At 54.5% G+C, this 19,980-nt stretch overlaps 1 protein-coding gene across 4 annotated transcripts in view; it reads right to left on the reverse strand.

Annotated features, from left to right (window-relative positions):
- Positions 1–19,980, reverse strand: part of Frmd4b (FERM domain containing 4B) — a 248,651-nt gene that overhangs the window by 44,056 nt on the left and 184,615 nt on the right. For all 4 annotated transcript variants that reach the window (XM_047534882.1, XM_047534880.1, XM_047534881.1 and 1 more), the window contains 2 exons: positions 13,834–13,890; positions 13,079–13,101 (listed from right to left, as the gene is read on the reverse strand). In XM_047534882.1, the coding sequence (XP_047390838.1) occupies positions 13,079–13,101; positions 13,834–13,890 (80 nt within the window). The remainder of the gene's footprint in view (positions 1–13,078; positions 13,102–13,833; positions 13,891–19,980) is intronic.

Genomic DNA, 19,980 nt, shown 5'->3' on the forward strand with positions numbered 1-19,980 from the left:
GGGGCTCCAGGGCACCCTGCTGCTCTCAGAGCCGGCACTGCCTGCGATAGGCCTCCAGGCAGGCCGCTCTCCTCGGGCTGGGTCAGTTCACACGAGGCTCCCCCTGAGCCTAAGGAGGGCTCACTTCCCCGCTCCGTCCCGACTTCCTGGCCACGCCGCCACGGTGGAGTGGACCCTTTGAGCAGACCCCGTAGCTGCCTGTCTTCTGTGAGGACGGAGCAGGGTGCGTGCCACCCAGCCGGGACCACTGTGATCGGCACCTGTCAACACTGCGTGTCCAACCAGGGCTGGGGCCTTCGTGAAGCAAAGAAGTTAGCTTTCTAATCACTACAGGAAACAGAAAGTCGCTTGGCCCCTGTTCTTACATAAGAATAAGTCTCTCTATTCTCTTGAAATCTGAGCAACTTGGCTTAATCACGCTGACAATCTTGGGAAACTGGTTTGGACTTCCGGAAAATCAAAAATATACTACAATCCAATTTATTCATGTGAAAGGTCAGCTGTCAGCTCCCAGGATTAATATTTATTTTTCTTAATAATATCTTTTATGTTCTGTGCTTGAAAGGCCGTTTTATTTCTCGTTTGTTCTCTCTCTCTCTCTTTTTTTTTTAAGAGTGCTGGAGGTTGAACCCAGGGCCTGGTGCATGCTAGGCAAGTACTTTGAGCCACATCCCCAGTCCCACCCCTCTAGTTTTAAATGAAGTTGGCACTGGGCATGGTGGTGCACATGTGTAATCCCAGCTATTTGGGAGGCTGAGGCAGGAGGATTGCAAGTTGGAGGACAGCCTGTACAACTTAGTGAGATCCTATGCAAAATAAAAAGTTAAAAAAAAAAAAAAGCAGGGCGGGGGGACCTGGGATTATGGCTCAGTGTTAAGAACACCCTTGGGTTCAATCCTTACTACCACAAGAGAAAGGAAAGACAGTAATGACCAAACTGTAGTGTATTCCTACAGTGGAACAGCATGTAGCAAAGAAAAAGATAACAGCCACCTACAACATGGGTGAATCTTACAAATACCTAGACACTAGAGACCCTGCGTGGAGAACACATGACTCTGTACCCGAAGGGCCAAGCAGGCAGAATGGAACTGAGAGAATCTCACGTGGGTGTCCTTTGTTGGCCTGGGGACGGTGCTCAGCAGGCTTGTGAGGTCCCGGGGAGGCCACTCCTCAGGCATGTGGCTGTGGGCGGGGCCCTTTCTCCTGTTCTGTATGATAATTCATAACAAATCTAAATCAAACACGGCCCCAGAGTGGACCAGGGTGCTGAAGAGCAGGCCAGCTGCCCTGCACAGGAGGCTACGCTGCTGCCCAACAGTGAGAACTAACTGCCCAGACGGGAGCCCGCAGGCGCTGCAAGAGCTGTGCCTCATGCTACTGGGGTTCACTGACCTCTGGAATGTAGGACCTGACATTCCAGTGGGCAGGCGGGGCCCAGGGCTCATGGAACCGCCCTCCTGGGAGCCTGTGGGGGCTGCCGATCTGGCTGCAGCGCAAGGTCCCTCCCTGGCTGGCCGGGCAGAGAGGATCATATAAATCAGGATCACCCGAAAGCAGCTGGGGAGGTGAGTCGGCCATCGGGACGTCTCTGCTTTTCACGGGCAGTAAACACTTGCCCCGTCTGGACATTCCTGACCTTAAGGGCAAGGCAGATGTTGTTTTAAAGACGCACTTGGCCAGAACGGTCTCCAGGGACTGGTGGCTCCAGGTCCTGGCTGGAGAGGGGGCCCATAAATCTACACCACTTGCCACTTCTCAGGGCCAAGCCAGCTGTGCCTTAGTGCAGCAGGAATCCCAGGCCCCAGGGAAAACCCAGGGCCTCTATCTGATTAGCCCAGCTGGGAACCCCTGGGCGTTCCAGACGCCCATTTCCACGGCCTTCCAGAAGGACCCTCCGCTTGGTGCTGCTGGTTCCCGGGGGCAGCCTCCAGCCCTTCCACGGGCGCTTGCTCCCTTTACTGGCCTCAAAGTCCTGCTGCAGGGTGCCAACCCCACGCGTTTTTGAGAAAGTCACACGGCTGGCAAAATCAAGGCCACCCTGTGTGGGGGGCACGTGTGGAAAGAGCCACCCCAGCCCATGTGTGCACTGCCACGCTACCTGCAGGCTCAGCCATCAGTCACTTGCCACCCGGCGAGGGCAACGGGCGAGCTGAGCCTGCTAGGGCTTCCTGGGGAAGCAGAGACGCTGCTGTCCATGCTGGGCTGGGCTTCCCTGCCTTTCTAGAACGGTGTAAGAAACCAAAGCAAAACAAAACGCCCAGGCCCCAAACTCTGTGTTTCCCACCCGTGCCAAACCTCCTCCTCGCCTGACCCAGAGCCAAGGTGCACAAAGAGCCAGGTCAACTACGGCGACCACCCGGAAACCTCTGCAGGGCTTCGCTACACAGAGAAATCAGCTGCACTCTGGACAGGCAGCTTGGGACTGGACGTGTGGACCTCGAGAAGCCGTGGTCAGGGGACACTGGAGAGGAAGACAGGCCTGCTCTGAGTGCACAGGTTCCCCACAGCCCAGACGTCATTGGATAGCTGAGGCTGGGCCTCGGAGGACCTGGGCAAGCCAGCACACGGGGGGACTGGCAGACTGGACATTTACTGCTCTTGGAGAGCGGAGGTGATCCCAGAGGCCAGCCTCCACCGCTGGCCGTGCAGGACTGGATGAATCAGCTCCTCCCTGCCCTGCTGGCCATGTTTCCAAGGAGGAGAAGAAGAAGGAGGATGAGGAGGAGGAGGAGGGGGAGGAGGATGAGGAGGAGGGGGAGAAGGGGGAGGAGGGGGAGGAGGATGAGGAGGAGGGGGAGAAGGGGGAGGAGGGGGAGGGGGAGGGGAGGAGGGAGAGGGGAGGAGGAGGAGCGGACAGTGCAGAGGAGCCAACAGCCGGAGCAGCAGGGGTGAGAGGTGCCGACGCCTGAGCCTCTGGGCTGAGCCCGTGTTTAAGGAGGGCAGCTCGCCTCAACGTGGGATTGTTAAAAGGATCTCGGTCACTATTACAAACACGGATTTCGCCGACTAAGGCTATGCAGTCCCTGACTTAGACGGTTCAACTTAGGTTGGCTCGACTTGCATTTTTTTTAGTTTTTTGGCACCGGGATTTAACCTGGGGTGATCTGCCACGGAGCTACATCCCCAGGCCTTTGGATGTTTTATTTTGAGATAGTCTTGCCCGCCCAGCCTGGCACTGACCTTGAGATCCTCCTGCCTCCGCCTCCCGAGTCACTGGGGTTGTGAGTCTGTGCCGCCACGCTTGGTGACTTAGGAGTTTTTTCGACTTGACGTGGTGTAGAAATAACAGCCATTCGGCAGAAACCACACTGTGACTGCTGCTCTTTTCCGGGGCTGGGGATATGTGATCCCAGCCCCTCTGGGGGCAGGCAGTGCTGGTCCCTGGTCCCCAGTGCCCAGGGTGGCCACCAGCACTCTGCAGTGGGCCCTGCTGCTGAGCTGCGGCGGCCGGCAGCAAGGTGGACTAAATGCGGTTTGACTCACACTCTGAACTGACAACAGGCTTATGGGGACGTGCCGCCCGCGGCCAGGAAGCATCTCTGCTAGGACCTGTCCAGCCGCCGGGCTCTGGGGAGAGCGTGTCAGAAATGCGGATTCCAAGATCCCAGACCTTGGGCTCAGGGTGCGGAGGGTGGGCAGCGAGCACTAACAAAGGTCCAGGGGCCACTGGGATGGGGCACGGGACACAGGACAGAACTCCAAGAGGAGACCGACCGTCAGCGGAGGAGGAGCTGGTGGGAGGCCACGCCCAGGCTGTTGGGTGGGAAGCCAGAGGTGGGTTTCGGGGGACTCTGGGCCTAGCGTGGGGCTGAGACAGCCACGCCTCCGGGCACAGGGCTGCGGGCTAACCGCTGCCCGCGTCCCTCTTCCACAGATGTGACAGCACGTCCAGAGATTAAGTAGCTGACTGCACAGAGAGGAAGGAGTGGCTGTGCTCTAACCATGGAGCCACCCCTCCTGGGTCCCACCGACAGGGGACGGAGGGAGAAGTGGAGACCACGGGGCTTTGGCTTTGCCTCCGGCGCGAGTGTCCTGTTCTGGTGGCTTCTGACTAATTCCATGAGAATGTGCGTTTCCTAGGTGAGGACAGCCTGCCTTTTCAACTAGATCGAACTGGATGAACTCAAACTGGATAACTGCACGAAGAACCTGAAGAGATAACAAGACCTGATGCATTCTCTCCTCTCTCACACGGAACCCTCTCAAACGGCAGGGCCTCTGTCGCAGGGCCTCTGTCGCTGTGCTCTCGCCGCAAAGCACCAAGATCACCTTTACAAAAAGATTTTGAACCAGGCTCAGGGGCCACGCCCGTGATCCCAGAGCCTCAGGAGGCTGGAGCAGGGACGGCGTGCTCTAAGCCAGCCTCAGCAGCTCAGACCCTGTCTCAAACCAGAAGAGCGAGCTGAGGACGTGGCTCAGTGGTAGAGCACCCCTGGGTTCAATCCCCAGCTTCGAAGGGCAGAAAAATTTCAAACAAACTATACTACCAGAGCAGACTGCAGTTATTTTCAGCAGAATCTTAAAATGGGGAGTCCAAACTCTGCAGGGGCAAAGCCCAATCCCTGCACAAAACTCCTCAAAGCGCACGGTACCCAGTGACCAGCCTTTTACACTGATTCAAAAACTCATGGCTCAGGAGGCTGAGGCAGGAGGATCTGGAGTTCAAAGCCAGCCTCAGCAAAAGTGAGGCACTAAGCAACTCAGGGAAGCTCTGTCTCTAAATAAAATACAAAATAGGGCTGGAGATGTGGCTCATGGTAGGATGTGGGCCCTGTCGAGCGCTCACTGCTCTGGAAGACCAGCTGGGAGGGGAGGGGACAGGCGGGAGCAAGGGAACCTACATTCAGTACATTCAGTTGTCCAATAGCTAATGCTGCTCCTGGTTACTGTGACTAACTTAGAAAAAGGGCCCACAGAGGGGCTAATTTCAAAAACAGCTAAAATAAAGCACCCTCTTCATCTTCCACCCGTCCAGACCGAAGTTCAAAGACAGCAGCTCCAACCAGCCTGGACGTGAGGTGAACTCATGGGTGCACCTGAGTCCACGGATGGGGACGGGGCCCAGAGGTGTCTGGAGACTCACCGAGGCTGGGGGTAGGTCCAGCCGACGCTCGACCTGGTGGTGGCCCTGTCCCAGGAGGAAGGGGAGGAAGGGGAGGGAGAGGAGGGAAGGAGGGAGCGGAGGGAGAGGAGGGAGAGGAGGGAGCGGAGGGAGCGGAGGGAGCGGAGGGGTGGAGTCTGGGGGGAGAGGTGGCGCCTGGGGCCGCGCCTGCCCCGCCTGGCCTATCCTGGCCTCCCTTCCCGAGGCCGCAGGCTCGTCCCTTCCTGGAACCCTCCCTAAGCCCAGTCAGGTTGTAGCTATTTGCAGAGGGCAAGGCGGAGCTGCAGGATTAGGAAGCCTGCTCCTGGCAGGGTCACCGGCAGGGTCACCGGCAGGGTCAGCCCAGGCAGCCCTGCCCCACCCCTCCTGCAGAGTGGGGGCGCCCCTTCCACCCACGCAGGCGCTCCCTGTGGGGCTCAGGGTGAGTGTGAGTGCCCCGGCCCGGACCCTCGACCCATCCTCACAGGCAATGAAAGAAAAAGGAATCCTTCGCGCTTCTCCGGGACGTCCCGGTGACGCTGCGTGCGAAGCTCTGCTGCAGCTCCGTGAACGCCCAGCACCCCAGCCCTCGCCCGCGCGGGGTGGGCACCGTACGTGCAAGGGTGCAGCCTGGCCCCAGGAGGTCCCGCCTGCCCAGCGGCCGCCACAGCCCGGATGTGCAAGAACCAGCCAGCAGCCTGAGGCGTGGGCTCTGCAGTAATGAGCCCCAGCTGCATGCGGTCCACTTCACTTCCCGGGTCCGGGGGGACTAGCCTTATGAGCCGGGGATCCTCATGAGAGCAGCTTGCGTGGGAGTACCACGACGGATCCCCAGGAAGGCCCCGCGGTGTGCCGGGAGGCTGCCTCCTCTCCCACCCAGCCCCCCGACTCACAGGAGGCGGCGGGTGATCACCCTGAGGAGGACCCCAGAGGGTGAGCCCACACTCGGGGCCACTTACACGAAGGCTCATCTGTCCTTGGTCTAAGATCCTAATTCACCTTGGCGTATTTTCCTTGGCTCAGTCTGGCCACCCCACGGGTTCACAGTCACCCCAGGGGAAAGGACTTTGGAAGTGACCCGCCGGTCCCCAGCCACAAGCAGGTTCAGGACTGGGGTGATGCGTCTCAGAGGCTGCGGGACGCGCGGGAGCTCAGCCTGGACACCTCCCCAGTGCCCCAGCGCGAGGGTCAGCTGCAGTGTGTCCCGGCCTGGTCCCCACACTGGTCTAGGCCGGCCCTCTGGAAAGGGCAGCGTCCTCTCGGCTGGGATTCCTTTGCCTGCCCCACCTCCTAACCGAGGACAATGGACCCAGCCATCTGCACCCTGGACGGGATCAAGGTCAAGCCGTTCAAGAATTCGAATCAGAATGAAAACGTGATGAGAGACCTTTCTACACATCAGCCAGCTTGCGGAAGACTCTGATCAAGCCTCCCGATCGAGCCTCCTGCGAGCCCGCAGCGCTGCCAACGTGCTAGGAGAGAGAATCCACAGGGTGGTGCAGACTGAGAAGCAGAGGACGGGAATCCCCGCTACTTAGAAGGAAAACACTTGAGCTGGGCAAGGGGCCGTGCTCCTGTGACCCCGGCCACTCGGGCGGCGGAGGCAGGAGGGCAAGTTCCAAGCCATCCTGGGCAACTTAGTGAGGCCCGGTCTCAAAATAAAGTAACAAGGGCCGGGGTGTGGCTCAGTGGTAGGAGGCCCCAAGTTCAGTTCTCAGAATCACAAATAAAAGCAAAGAAACAACAACCACCACAATACTTTACCTCTCGTCTGCCAAATTGACGGAAGCAGGCAGTAGGATAATGACTGCCAGTGTCCACAGGGAGCCAGGATTAGGGAGTACAAGTTCGGAGACTGGGTGCATAACCAGGTGAATGGACTTAATCCTACTGACTTGTTTTTTTTTTCGGTACTGGGGATTGAACCCAGGGGTGGACCTCTGTCACAAAGCTACACCCCAGTTCTTTTATTTTTTATTTTGAGATACGGTCTTGCTAAATTGCTGAGGCTGGCCTTGAACTAGCGATCCTCCTGCCTCAGCCTCCCCAGTTGCTAGGATTACAAGTGTATGCCGCCCGCACCTGGCTTGACCTGTATTCTTAAGAGTGGTGGAAATGGTAAATTTCACACCACATATACTACACCATGATCGACATTTTCTTCCTCCTCTCATTCAAATCTCGAGTTTAAAAACAGGCACACGAAAGAGAAATAATGCAGTGTTTTCCTGCCAAAGAATGAAGAGCCAGGAAATCTGTTTCTCTCCTGGTGGAAACTTCCCAGTAGACAAGTGAAATTAGTAGTGGTCAGCTGGACACCCAAAGCTCGGTCCCTTCTTCTTGCACCTGTGACTCAACGTGTCCTAGCTCCCCTCTGACATGTACCAATGCCCAGGTGTGTCTTCTGGGAAACTTCCATGCACCTGAGCAGACCGAAAACCCAGCAAAGAAAACGCCATGCATTCTGCTGAACCCTCAGCCGGTATCTAAGGAGGAATCGCCCCAACCGTCCTGCCGCCTCCCACACAGGAGGCCTCCGCGGTTCCCAAGTCTGGACTGGACAAGACAGAAACATCCCATTTCTGGGGAGTCGGCGCATCGTGTGTGTGTGTGTGGACCAGGGTCGAGCCCGGGGTGCTCACCCTGACCACATCCCCTGCCCTTCTCAGTCCTCCTTTGGGGACGGGGCCAGCCTCCCTCAGTTGCCCAGGCTGGACTTGAACCCGTGACTCTCCTGCCTCGGCCCTGAGCTGCCCGGCCACACCTGGCTTCAGTTTTCGTCCTCTTGCTGGTAAGGAAGGTAGCGAGTCTCCTGTGAGTCTCCGGATCCCGGGAAGCTCCTAACAGTGGCAAAGCTCCTGACGCTCCTCCCGACGGCGGCTGCCAGGGCCCCAAAGCCCCTCCTACCTGGAAGGTGGGTAGGGGTGCACCCGTCTTCACCTGGGTGTCCCGAGGGCCAGGGAATTCACACCAGTAACAACAGTAACAGTGCCCCAGAGGGGAGAGCTGGCCCTCCCTGTTACCACCTGCACCTGGGCCTGGGTCTGACCCACAGCACCCACCCGCCAGCACCTCCCAGTGCATGCAAGTACTCAGCATAGCACCTCGGCCCTGGAGCTGCTGTGTTCTTCCCGAAACCGACTTTAGAGGCTGGACAGGGACTCGCATCTTAGAGTTTTAATTGCTCCAGAGGTAGAAGAACTCAGGGGCAAATTCCTTGCTAGTCTTTGATTTGTTTTCCTCACTTCATTAACTCTTCCCAGAGCGTCTGAAGAGGCCCTTTCCCCTGGAACGTGGCTGCTTTTTATGACACAGCCGTAAACCGGGACTATTTCCTTCCCATAGGAAGGGCCGTGTTACATACCCTCATGAGCGAGAACCAAACCCGGCCACTCACTGTTTCTCATGAACAGAAGCAGGTCCACCTAGCACTGGCAGGTCTTGGGATCATAAAGCGGGCAGGCAGGACACTCTCCCTGGCCGGTGGGGCAGTGATAGGCCTTGCCTCCTCGCTGGGCCAGCTTTCAGGAATTCTGTGTGCCTGCGTCCTGTCACTGAGTGGCTGGTTATCTTCGGAGTGCAAGGCTGACTTGGAAACTCAGACCGTCAGTTATTTAAAGAAAATGGAAGAGTCCTCGCTCGGCTATTTTAATTGACTCGGAGAGGCCGGGTTTCCTAGTTGTGATAATGGCAACTTAAAATACTCTGAAGGAAATATCCAGGAAGTAAAATAGGAGCAGAGGGTTGTGGTCTTTAAGGCCACCCTAGGCCGGGTGTGGTGGTGCAGGCCTGTCATCCCAGCGACTCAGGAGGCCGAGGCAGGAGGATCACAAAGTGGAGGCCAGTCTTGGCAACCTAGTGAGACCATCTCGGAATCAATGAAAAGGGCTGGGGATGTAGCCCAGTGGTAGAGCACCCCAGGGTTCAATGCCCAGTAGGGCAAAAAAAGAAAAAGAAATTAAAGACCTTCTAGGAAGACAAGTTTGAGCAAGACCACGAAGACAAATCAGTGGAGGAGAGAAGAGAGGGCGCGAGCAACGCAGCGGCAGCACAGCAGCACGAGTGGCCCTGAGTCCAGCTGGGGCTGAAGGGCAGGCTGCAGCGCAGTGAGAAACCAGGGGAGATTTCATACGTGAGTGGCGTCAGATCCACGTCCAGGGAGGCAGCTGGACAGCGCGCCCGGGCGGCAGGGAGTGGCCAGCGCACAGCGCCACCTGGGCATGCTGGTCACGCGCCCAGACCGCCACGGCCTGGACCTCACCCCTGCTACCCTGCTGAAGGGGAGGCTGGCCTCCTCCTGGGGCTGAGTGGCCCCCGGCAGGACGTTCCCGCAGGAGGCAGGCGGCAGGCGGCAGGCGGACTTCCAGCCAGTTCAGAAGAGCCACCTGGCGGGCGGGGAGGGGAAGCCTTGCAACCTGGAGCAGAGAGGGGCGGTCCAGGCAGAGCGTGGGAGTGCCCGACTTGGGACGGAGGGACGCACGGGGAGTGGCCAGAGCTGCCTCAAGAACAAGGTGTCCAGTCATGGTCTAAGTTTACTTTTGATTTAATTTTGAGGCTGGGGATTGACCACAGCGGTGCCTAACCCCTGAGCCACACCCCAGCCCTTTATATTTTATCTAGAGACAGGCCTGGCTGACTTGCCTATGTTCACTAAGTTGCTGAGGCTGGCCTCAAACTTGTGATCCTCCTGCTTCAGCCTCCCAAGTCACTGGGGTGATAGGCGTGTGCCACCACGGTCCCTGACTCCCATCACTGTCTTAACCAAAAACCAGCCGTGTCTGCCTAAGAAGGTGTTTGCGACATATTCCAGCAACATTTACACCTCCTGAGAAGACGGCTGGAGTTCTAACGGACAGCGTGGCCACCCACGTGGACGCCAACAGGAAGGGACACCTGGGGTGGCCACAGGAGTCCCTGGACAGAGCTGGGCTGCAGGAGGCCCTGCTGATGTGCACGGGGCTGCCTCCTCCACACCCAGGTGGGTGCTCACTGGAGAAAGCTGTGGCTGGCCCAGAAGTTACGCTCAGTGACTTCCAGAACTCGCCCCCGCCATCTCAGCCCCCCAGCCATCTCAGCCCCCCAGCCTCGGGAGGGAGAGTCCCTCTGCTTGCTCCCTGGAGAGAGCTCGGGTCAGAAAAGACTCAGGACAGTCCCGAAGGCACAAGATGCTCCGCAGGGCACGTTTACGTCAGCCCCTGTGGCCAAGGACACACACCCAGGACGGCCGGGCGGGGGTCGGTCAGGCCCCCCGGGGCCACGGGGCTCTGGCCTCAGGTGCACAGGAGAACCTGGGTGCTTCATATAGACAGGATGCACGCGGTCCCGGAGCGAGGCTGCGGGGGGCGTGCGGCTGCTGTGAGCGCCATTCCACGTCGGGGAAGCGAGGCCTGGGGGCGACTGGAGACCCGGGGTCCACACCAGCCGGGCCCTCCAGGCTCCGCGCTCACTGCCGCCACCAACCACGATCCATTTTGCCTGATTTTCTTTTTTAAGGGAAATTACTGGGGCTGAGGCCGGGGTTCAGTGGTGGAGCGCTTGCCTAGCATGTGTGGGGCACTGGGTTCGATTCTCAGCACCACATATAAATATATGAACAAAACAAAGGCCCGTCAACAACTAAAACAATTTAAAAAAGGAGGAATTATTTTCTTAAGTTACTTTGGTAATAAAACTTCGGAGGAAAAATATAACTTCTCCCTTGAGGCAAGGAGGCGATCAGATGGGCAGGGAGGGGCGTGTCGGCCACGAGCCCAGGTTTCAATCCACTGGAGGACTAATGACAAACTCGCATTTCAAAATCATTCCTCTCACCGTGATTAGCGGCAACCAACGCTTGTGAAACGATCAAAATTTACAAAGTTCTTCCACGTCACCCACCTCCTTCAAACCACCCCACGAAGTCACTATTTTTGTTTGTTTCAAAGCCCTGGGGATGGAACCCAGGCCAGTTATCACTGAGTCACGTCCCCAGTCTTTTAATTTTTGAGACAGGGCCTCACTAACTTGCCCAGGCTGGCCTCAAGTTTGCAATCCTCCTTCCTCAGCCTCCAGTGTCGCTAGGATCTCAGGGAAGTGCCACTGTTCCTGGCTAAAGTTGCTATTTGGATTAGCCCCCCAATTTACAGACAAGAAGACCAAGGCTCAGAAAGGGTAAAGGACTCCTTCAGGGGACATGCCCATTTGCTAAGACCCAGCCCCACGCTCCACGCCGCACTGTGGTTGGACAATCTCAAAAGCGTCTGACACTTCTTCCAACGAGAGTCCTCAGCAAACGACCAGAATCAGCTGAAGTTGGATTGGGCTCGGCCAGAATTCGCTGGCTTGGTTTGACGTGGGCCCAAGTTGTCTGGACTAGTCAGGGAGGGTCCCTGGCCTCCGCCACTGTGGGCGAGGGATCTGTGTGCCGTTCAACTTTCTCCTTTCTATCTCGGTCTCTTCAAATCCACGTGATCTCAGAAGTGTCCTCAGAGGGGCCGAGAATCCTGACAGAACGCTCAACCTACTGTAACGGCCAAGGCGCAGTGAGAGCGCACCACAAGCACACTGTGGGGTCTCCGCCGTCCTGCAGGAGGTGCCACCTCACTGTTAGGAACCGAGGCTCAGTGCCCATCCTCTGCTGGACCCTGAGAAGGGAAAGGGCAGCAGCCAGTCCACCAACCTCTGAGCGGGCGTGGGCCTGAGTCCTCGGTGCCAAACGGTTTCACGCTCCATAAACACGGGCGCTCCTGGCACGTCCCACGGTCCTGGGAAGCCGGGGCCCCCAGGACCGGGGGACGCGGAGCTCTCGGTGTTATTAACGACCTTTTTTTTTTTCCTTTTGAAGATCTTCACTGACTTTATTTTCAATTCCAGAATCAGGCAACACTGCGACCCATGAAACCCAGCACGTGTTCCCATTTTCTTTCAATTTAAAGAAAATTGAATTTAACGTTCCTTTTTTTTCCCCCAAAGCATTTCTTTCCTGTCTTTTTCCTTTGTTTTGTGGTAGTCGGGAGTTAATCCAGGGGCCCTTGACCGCTGGGCGACATACCTGGCCCTTTTACACTTTTATTTTGAGGCAGGGTCTCACTACATTGCTGAGGCTGGACTCGGACTGGGGACCCTCCTGCCTTGAGTTGCGGGATTACAGGCCTGTGCCAGTGTGCCCAGCTGAAAGCACTGCTTAAAGTAAAACAATGACTCACACAGTGCGTTAAGGGGAACCGTGACGTTACAACCGAGAGCCAGGTAAAGTGGATATGTGGTGTTGTTGCTCAGTGACAGGACGTTGTCCAGCTTGGACGGCGGCATTTTACCAGCCGCTTAAGGAGCACATTATCCAAGGCTCAAATGGAAAGGAGGAGGAGGTGATTTGTAAATAATCCCTGGGTAAAGTTTACCAGAGTGGAACATTAACCTGGGAGGCCAGGCGTTCGGAGCTCCCTCCGCCTGTGGCCTTCCTTCCTACCCACCTCCAAGGTGGAGGAACAGGACAGAGCAGGTAGGGAGTGAATTCAAACACAAACACTCCCGCCTGGCCAGTTAGGCAGTTGGAACAGATTCTGGAGCAACAACACAACTGTTAGGTCAAGTGTGCGGGGAGGCCCCAGGGCAGCTGCAGAAGAAAAGCCCCTGTTAATCCCTTCACCAAGCAGCTGATGGGCTTAACCTTCTGCTGCATACGTTACTCTTCAGACACAGGATCATTATAAATTAAAAAAAAATAAAATCAGCACGACCTACCGAAGCTCTTTATAGACTTCTTCATCTCTTAAAGGGTGGATGGAAAACAGAACTTTGGAGAGCCTCTGATTAAAACTCTCTCGCTCTGGACTGAAAAATTGCTAGCTTCGTTTTCAGATTCATTCACCAGAAGAATAGGTCTCTATTTGAAGAGGGGAGAGATCTCAGTCTTGCCTCAGGACCTCTCTTTTGATTTTGCATCCATTGTTATTCAAAATAACCTGTACAATGAGGGCTGTTTTGCATGGTAATAATCAGGAGAGGAATCATTACCTTGTGTAATCTCCCTTGGCTTCCTGCAACGAAAAAAAAAATAGAGACAGATGATCAATATGTATTTATGTTAAGCTAAATGAATTATTTACTCTTGGTCATTTTCCCATAAAGCCCCTGAGTTTTATGTAGAAGAATGTATGCAAGGAACACTTTCCTCAGGATCATGGAAAGAATGTGGCATACATAGGGAAACTAGCATCCAGGAGAGATTCCTTATTTTTAACAGGACAAATACACCAGGAAGCACAGAAATATTTCTCCCTTCCCGGGCACACATTCTAGGCTGTAAAATGTGCAAACCTCTCACACAGGTAAATCAACACAGGCCATTTGTTTTCTTTTTGCTTTTTAAGTCAGCCAGCACAGAAACAGACCTTTGATTTCAGCTAGTGCCCTTAAGAATTAAAGGGCTCTTTAACACGACCACAAGAAAATGTAGGCAAAAGTTACTAAATTTAGATGAAAATTACAGCTGTTCCAACAGCTGCTGCCTCCCAGGCTCAAGCCACTCAGAGCTCTTTCCCAGGAACACGGTCCCAACGCTTTTCCACCGAGCTTACGTTTCATTTTTCGTTGATGCACAGCGTCACCCGACAGCTCATGCAAACTTTCAATGCACGAGGCCGCAGCTCACATTTTTCACTGGCAGACACCCCGCCGGACACTGGCCTGGGCGAAAGTTTCAGAGCTGCAGACCGTTCACAAAAGCCAGCCAATGAAAGCCAGCGGGCAGAGGCGGCCGTCCTTCTTACCTGCAAAACCAGGGCTGCTAACTTGAAGATGGTCTCGCTGTCCACTTCGATCTGCCCCTGTGGGCCCAAAAGGGAGAACCGGTGAACACAGGCCGCCCCAGGTGGGAGTGAGGGCTGTGCGGCGGGGGAGGCTGCCAGAGCCTGGCACCTCCAGGGTGGATCAGATGCGGCGGAGCGTACCATCCCTCGCCAGGCGGGGGTGTGGAGGACACCGCGGCGGGGAGCCTGCCTCCGCGCTTTCGCTAGCCCGGGGAGTTTTGTTAAGAGCGGAGTCGGGAGGAAACAATGGCTTCGAGGACGAAAATCCAGACCACTTCCAAACGAATATGTCTCTCTGCAAAGTCTCTCTTAAACTCTGCAGATTTTCCTAGACTGGTCTGTGCTGGGTTTTCCTGAGGTACTTCCCCCGCTCGGTGCTAGAGCGTGTTTATTTCAGTATACACACAAGGCAAACGGTACTCAAGCATCAAGTCACTTCTGCATCAAGGGCACATCACTGGGTCGACATCCGTTCCATCCTGGATAAAATGGGAATTCCTAAAGATCACTTAGAGCAAATGCTGAGGAGACTGAAATCCTGTTGCTCAGACTGAAGTTTGATGAACTCTATCATTTTTCCATGATCTTATTTTATTTATTTTTTGGGGGGGTACTGAGGATTTAACCAGGGGTGCTCTACCATGGAGCTATGTCCCTAGATTTTTTTCATTTTTCATTTGGCAACAGGGTCTTGCTAAGTTGCTCAGGTTGGCCTTGACCTTGGGACCCTTCTGGCTCGGCCTGCGGAGTCACTGTGATGACAGGCAAGGCCACCATGCCTGGCTCCAACATCATATTCATATTTCAAGATCCCCAGAAAGTCTGGAGCTCTGGGCTGTGATTAATACGTTCCCCGCCCCCTCAGGAGCTTGGGAGAATCTAAATGTGTCTGAAAGAATATTTTCTCTAGTAATAATAGATGCATCTCTATTTGTATCTTTAAATGTCGTGACATACGTACATACAATTGCCACATCATTATTGTAATATGGTAGCAATAAATTGTCAGAGAGGAACTTCTACTTTAAAGATCTTTTTCAGCCAGATGTGGTGGTATATCCCTCTCATCCCAGCTCCTTGGGAAGCTGAAGCAGAAGGATTGCAAATTCAAGGTCAGCCTGGGCAACTTGGTGAGATCCTGTCTTAAAACAAAAAAATAAAAAGGACTGGAGATGTAATTCAGTGGTGTTGTCCCCGAGTTCCATCCCCAGTTTGGGTGGTATGTGGACTTCTAAGTATCAACATATGCACAAGAAATCCCCCCAAGCCCTCTTTGCCCAAGTCGGGTGTACTTGGTACTTGAAGACGCCTAGTGCTTAAAGACGTGGCACAGGTGGTCAGGTGGCTGGGTGGCCTGCTCTCCTGCTTCCTTCCCTCTGCCTGTTGGATCTGAGGGGGAACTTCCTCTAGTTATCCAGGGTCACTGCTGAGAATAATCAGGTGGAGAAAGAGCAGAGGTTGTTGACTCCTGTCAATCCTGCAAGGATTAAGCTCGTCTCTCAGGGTTCCAAGTGATGGGCTCAGGATGCTCAAAGAGCAAGCTAGTAGAACTTCCCACAAAAACCACCAAATCAAGTAAGAAACCCCAGGCACAACAGAGCCAAGAGCAGAAGTTACTTGAGTCTCCCTTTTACAAAATGAGAACAAATGAATTTCCCCTCTTCCAGCAGGCCTGCCTTCTGCAGCCTGAGGCAGAAAACTAAGTTTTTTGCTTCAAAAGTGACAGAGCCCCAGCCTTGGAATTCAAAGCGCGCCTATAATCTCTAGAAACAGATTACAAAATCAAAGAGAAGCCCAGCCGGTGTCGGACTCGACGACCGTCTATCTTTCAAGCAAGAGACAGTGGTTTTTCTAGTCTGGTGAAAGATGAAGAAGTGGTTAGTCCAACAGGGGAGGCGGGTGCCGATCAGACTGAATTTTAGAAAGGCCAAATTCCTGCCGTCCGAAGACAGACAGCTCCTGGAGAAGGTCGGCCAGGCAGGGAACTCAAGAACACCTGCGCTGGGCGTGAGGCTGGAAGTCACGCTGAGTCTCATGGCCGGCACGTCTGAGCGAAAAGAAAAAGTGCATTATTGGGTCATTAAAAACCAATGACAAATAAAGTAGCTTGAAAACGACGGTCCATTCCTGCCGGCCCCTGAGCCCTCCGCCTGGTCGGAACCTTCCAGGAGCCGTCTAGACACCAACTTCTCCATTAGTCAATGGAAGCTCATCAGACAGATAAAGGTCTACGGCAGACGCTCTTCGGGAGGCTGCCAAATAACCATCTACCTTGGAAGGGTCATTAAATATTTAAAAAGCCGAAAGGAGGAGCCCAAGCGTGGAAGGTACCAGGCTCAGACAGCCCCAGAGGTGCGGGGGCAAATACCCAGCTGGAGGCGGCCTCTCCTGCTGCTCAGGAGGCCAGGGTAGCATGGAGGAGGGCGAGCGGGGGCAGGGCTGCGGTCTCTCGAGACCTCCTGGGGAAGAGAGGGGAAGGCGTGGGCTGGCGAAGTCCGTCTTCAGGGTCCTCAGGCTGGCCTCACCCTCCCCCTTACCACCCCGCCTGGATGTTCGAGCAACACGTTTCAAGTGCTAATTCTGATTCCAGGGTCCTTGATTCCTTGGAGTCTTCTGAACAGCGCATCAATCAAATAAGGCCGTTGGCCAGGTCCTGGGCAGCGTGGCTGGGTGGAATTCAACCAAGACAGACAGAGCTCTAGAAGCTTCTGCCCGGAGTGGACCAGTACTCGGACTGCAGCCTGCCAGGACAGAAGACTTCTTTTACTTCCAACCCTGGCAACGGAGCTAACCTTACAGGTCCCGGGCCAGGTAACACGAGAGCGGGGTCTCCACAGAGAGAAGGGAAACGGGATCCTCCGGTGGGTTTCCATGACGTCAGGGAGAGACAAAGGGAACCAGAGAGGCGCGTCAGGTGACTGCTGAAGGCTCGGGGTGAGCGGAACCGTGTCAAGACCCACGCTCGCCGCCGGGCAGCTCAGGGCACCGAGGACTCGTAGCCAGCGCGAGGAAAGCTCTCGCTGTAGCCTTCTCCCCCAGTGCTGGGGTCTGAACCCAGGGAGGTCTACCACTGCTAAGTGGGACAGCCAGTTAAAATGTACAACGGGCAAGGACGGAGGCCGGTGTTCTCCAGGAGCCCTCCCTGTGGGCCACCACTGGCCAGCAAGCGGCGAGGCACAGACACGTCAGGGGGCATTGAGTGAGTGGACGGCTCCCTAAATGTCCACTGGTCCTTCCTGAGGTCACACCTGCATGGAGGAGCATGCTGGGCCGAAGGGAGGAAAGCTGCCCCTTACGCTCCAGGAGGCCTGCCCAGCCCTGCTTCCTGTTTCCTAGGGGTCACTATCCCCGGGAAGGCTGGGCTGTGGCCATCTCACCTGCAGCCCTCCTACCACATCTGTTGGCCACCTGTGCCAAGGCCACCCGCTTTCTGTCCGTGTTAGTTGTCAGGGGTAAAATCTATGAAGCTGGTCTCAATGATTTAGCGCCTTTTTTTGTACTGGGGGTGGAACCCAGGGGTGCTCTGCCACTAAACTGCATTCCCAGCCCTTCTTACTTTTTATTGAGAAGGGGTCTGTGAAGTTACCCAGGCTGGCCTAGAACTTGCAACCCTCCCGCCTCGGTCTCCCGAGTCATAGGGATGACAGGTGTGCACCACGCACCTGGTGCCCCTTTACTCTCACAGATCAGGGTTTTGCAACCTCAGGCTGACATTCGGAGCTGTCCCTCTTTACTGGGCACTGGCCTGTGCGTTACAGGATGCCTGGGCTCCACTCACCAGATGACCCAGCGGCCTCCCCCTAGTCGTGACAATCCAAAATGTCTCTAGGCATTGCCAAGTGTCCCCTGATAGCAGGGGTGGGTTGGGGGATAGGTGTCCCTGATTAAAAACTGCCATTCCCCATTTTCTGAGTTTTTACTCTTGGATTAAACCAGAATCCTCAGAAACAGCCATTGAACGTGAGGTTCAGCCCAGGTGAGACCAGCTTTCCTGGGTGGTGTTTCCACATTGTCCACTGGTCCATGCTGAGACACACTGTGTTGGCCTCAGAGGTCATTTCTCTAATAACTCCAGGTGTCACGGAGGGCACCACCCACCACATCAGGTGACAGTCCTTTACCAGGATCCACCGGGGAAGTTTCTGGCTCTGAGCACAGTGTTGACTGTGCTCCTTCAAGGGGCAGCTTTGCTGGCCTTAGTGACCACTGTGGGTCATGACAGTGGTCAGCTCTCCCTTTCTGCTTTGGGATGATCCGAAGAGAAGCTGAATTTTAGATTTGCAAGCCAAACGCTTTATACGAGCCACACCACGTCACACCTAATTATTTTCTTACTTAAAAAGAGCCCTGATCTCATCGACCCCTACATTTTGCCACAGCTGAGGGCTTTGTCTTTAATTGAGAGGCACACAGTAGAACGCAGCCCACGAGGCGCCCTGTGCCTGGAAGCGCACACACTCACCAGGGAGGCGAGCGTTCCATGGTTTCATCTTCAGGAACTGCAGGTATTTTTACAAAGTCACGTCAAATCAGTAAGATCATTGTTAGGAAAGAAGTCTCGAATAATCTGCGAAAATGCTTCGGCCTGCCATCCTCCATTCCTGCGGATCCAGAGCCTCTTCTGCACAGTGCTTGTGACTCCCCACATGGGACCCTCGGTTCCACGTGGCTGTTTGAGGACCACGTTGGATCTGTGCGCACGGTGCCGGCATTAACCCTCGGTCTCATTTACTGTGCACAGATGCTCCTTCAGTCTCATCTCCTTTGACTCATCCTTCTGGCTGTGAGGTCAGATCCGCCAGGGACCCAGCTCCTGCGCTGGAGGACGCTATGGGGCCTTGGGTCATGGACTCTTTCTAAAACCCAGTCCCTCACCTGCAGAATGGGAGAGGATAAGGTGAACTTCGCTGTGAAGCACTGCCCACAGGCCCGGCACCCAAAGGCACTCACGTTACTCTCTGCAGTGATGCTGGCGACGTCTCTTGGTACATTCTGACATACGACTGTCTCTCTAGAGTGACAACTTGGTTCAGATTTTATGTCATTTCATGACATTTCTTCGCTGTTCGTTTTAATATCTAATAGGATAGATCTTTAATTTCCCACATTAACCTTTGGTATTCCTTTCATTGTTTTCGAATAAATTTAAAAAATAATCTTGTCAAATTTTAAAAATAGATATAATTGGAACCACAGCATGCCTGTGTTGAAAGTGTTGAACAGTGAGGATGAAGATGTGCGACGGACGTGGAAAGAGCACGCACCTCCTACATCAGCCTGAATGCTCGGTTCTTCTTATTTTCCTTTATGCTGGGCCTCTTTTTTAATTGTTATTTATCTGGTAGTTATCATTATGTGGGATTATTGTGATTTTAGTGTATAACCTTGCATTTAATTTCTTCACTAACGATAATAAGGCCAATATGTCTTAGACAAGTTGTTTCCATTTTCTTTTTCTTTGTGAATTTGGGATTGAACCCAGGGGCATTCCTCCACTGAGCCACATCCTCAGGCCTTTATATTTTTTATTTCTAGATAGAGTCTCACTCAGTTGTCGAGGCTGACCTTGAACTTGTGATTCTCCTGCCTCAGACTCCAGAGTCACTGCTAGAGCAGGTATGTACTACGGAGCCCAGTTAAATCACTTCCATTTTCTGTGAACATGGTAAAAGGTCTCCAAATAATATTTTGGCACAGTTTTTTGCAATGCATGCGGTGTGTCTGATGGTGCTGCTCAATGGAGATGTTTTTCTTAACACATTTCAACTGTGCTCTCTGCTGGGGACGCCGTTGGGGATCTATAAATTGGTTTTGGACCAACGTTTTGGCAGGGTCTACAAAACTTAGCATGCATACACACGACGGCCCAGCAACACTGGTTCTAGGCATTGGCCTCACAGACAGGTGTGTATATGCCCACTGAGAGACGGGCACCAGATTCTGCTCGGCAGGGCCATTATGGCAAGCAAATATGCAAGCAACCCACACGCCCATGGCTGGGTAAGCAGATGGGCATGTCCAAGCTGAGGCAGCGAAGTGAACATGCTCCAGCAGCCTCACAGAGCAGGAGCGAGTGAGATGCCAGGCATGAAAAGACACAGATGGTGT

Source organism: Sciurus carolinensis, chromosome 19 (assembly GCF_902686445.1).
Source record: "Sciurus carolinensis chromosome 19, mSciCar1.2, whole genome shotgun sequence".
NCBI lineage: Eukaryota > Metazoa > Chordata > Mammalia > Rodentia > Sciuridae > Sciurus > Sciurus carolinensis.